Source organism: Littorina saxatilis, linkage group LG12 (genome assembly GCF_037325665.1).
Source record: "Littorina saxatilis isolate snail1 linkage group LG12, US_GU_Lsax_2.0, whole genome shotgun sequence".
In the NCBI taxonomy this organism is placed as follows: domain Eukaryota; kingdom Metazoa; phylum Mollusca; class Gastropoda; order Littorinimorpha; family Littorinidae; genus Littorina; species Littorina saxatilis.
The window spans coordinates 34,271,477-34,273,191 of NC_090256.1; the positions used below are offsets into that span (position 1 = coordinate 34,271,477).

Genomic DNA, 1,715 nt, shown 5'->3' on the forward strand with positions numbered 1-1,715 from the left:
AAGGTTGTCCCTGGAGTTCTTCACGCATTTGGCTCCGAAGCGTTTGAAGTTTCCCATCCGACCCAGGTCCTCCTGCGGCACGGCGGTGTGCACGTGCGTGTTGACCTTGTCGGTGTTCTCTTGCGGGGGCTGCATGGTGGCGCTCGTTGTGGCGTTGTAGGTCGCGTTGGACATCACGAAGTCTCACTCCTGTTTCTTCTGGTTGGGTCAAACCAAACACCCAAATTTTCTTATCCAGACAAAGAGCAGGCTTTGCACAAATCTGTCTTTTGAAGGACAAGAAATGTAATGTGTCGGCAAGCAGGTTCAGCTCAGCTTTCAAAATATGTTTTTTTCCTCACGGAAAGAGTTGCTGCAGAGCTGCTTCAAGTTCATGCAAACGATGGTATTCCAAATGTTCGAACAGAAAAATGATGAACGAGACAAGGCCTCGCCGCTGTCACTTAAACACAGAGAAAATATGATTATTCGATTCAATTTTATGATTTATATAGTTCCTTCTATAAATCCGAAAATCTGCCGTATGATGTTTTCTTTTTTAAATTTTCAAGAAATATGACACAGGAAAAACACAAACTGACACAAAATTGTACAATCCCTTGGGTTTTCCACCAAAACTCCACAAGCAAGCCGTAAACACACTTTGATAAATCAAAACTCACTCTGCTCCCTACATTTTACACTCCTAAAGTGGAATTCCCTGAGAAATGCAGAAATCCGACGACAAAAATGGTTAAGTACATTACCACAAACAGCCGCTTTCAATGGAGATCAAAGATCAACTTTGTGTGCACGATCGAACGGAGCAGACTACAGAAAGCGATGTAGTGGCGCTTGGTGGGTGGTGGCGGTGGCGGTGGCGGTGGTGAAAAGCAGAGAGGGGGTAGCCTCAGTTTGCGCCGAGTTGACCAAATCCTCCCCCGCACAAAAAAGAAAAACCCCGTAGAAAAAAAATTCAGAAAGTAAGCTCCAGAAAAACGCAAAACCCAGCCTAGCTCGGACCAAGTGTCTCAGTGCATATCAGCCCAACGCTATTGCCGCAAGTGCAGCAGAGGACAAGAGCGTACGGCACAACGGAATACAGCACGGCACAGCAGCAGCACGGCACAGCAGCAGCACAGCACAGCACAGCACTGCGGCGCACGACGTCTGCGACAAGGGCACGCTACGACAAGGGAACGGCACCCAGTTCCACGCAAGGTGAATTACACGCCAGCTCTTAGTGACAGCGAGGGTTCTTCTGTTTGGGTGAAGATGCGGACTGAATAGAGATACATGTATCATACATGTATACTATGATCTTGGTGGGGTTATTTAAATGAAAAGCGACTTTTAGAGAACGATATCCAAGCTCTACGAAACGTGAATTATACGGTTGCTCTCCACGACTGCGGAGTGTCTTCTTTGGTAAAATTACTGACTGAAAAAAGATACATACACAACAAACGAATAGAGGCATAATTATACGAGTAGGCATGTGGAAAACGATATCCAAGCTTCACGCAACGTGAATTATACGGTTGCTCTCCACGAAATCGCAGAGTCTCCTTTGGTAAAGTTATTGACTGAAAAAAGATACATAAATAATTGCTTTTATCTTGGCGAAGTTATCAAACAAAGAGAGACATATACATGACTGTATGTAGCAAACGATTTCCAAGCTTCACGCAACGTGAATTATACGGTTGCTCTCCATGAAAGCGGAGTGTCTTCTT

General features: G+C 45.2%; 1 protein-coding gene across 1 annotated transcript in view; it reads right to left on the reverse strand.

The window, feature by feature from the left end:
* The window catches only part of LOC138981804 (excitatory amino acid transporter 1-like), a gene marked incomplete in the record, with an annotated part of 78,938 nt that extends 78,205 nt beyond the window's left edge, over positions 1-733 (reverse strand). Inside the window, 1 exon segment of the mRNA XM_070354883.1 lies at positions 1-733. This exon segment is cut by the window's left edge and continues 383 nt beyond it. Coding sequence (XP_070210984.1) covers positions 1-174 — 174 coding nt within the window.
* Between the last annotated feature and the right edge of the window lie 982 nt (positions 734-1,715).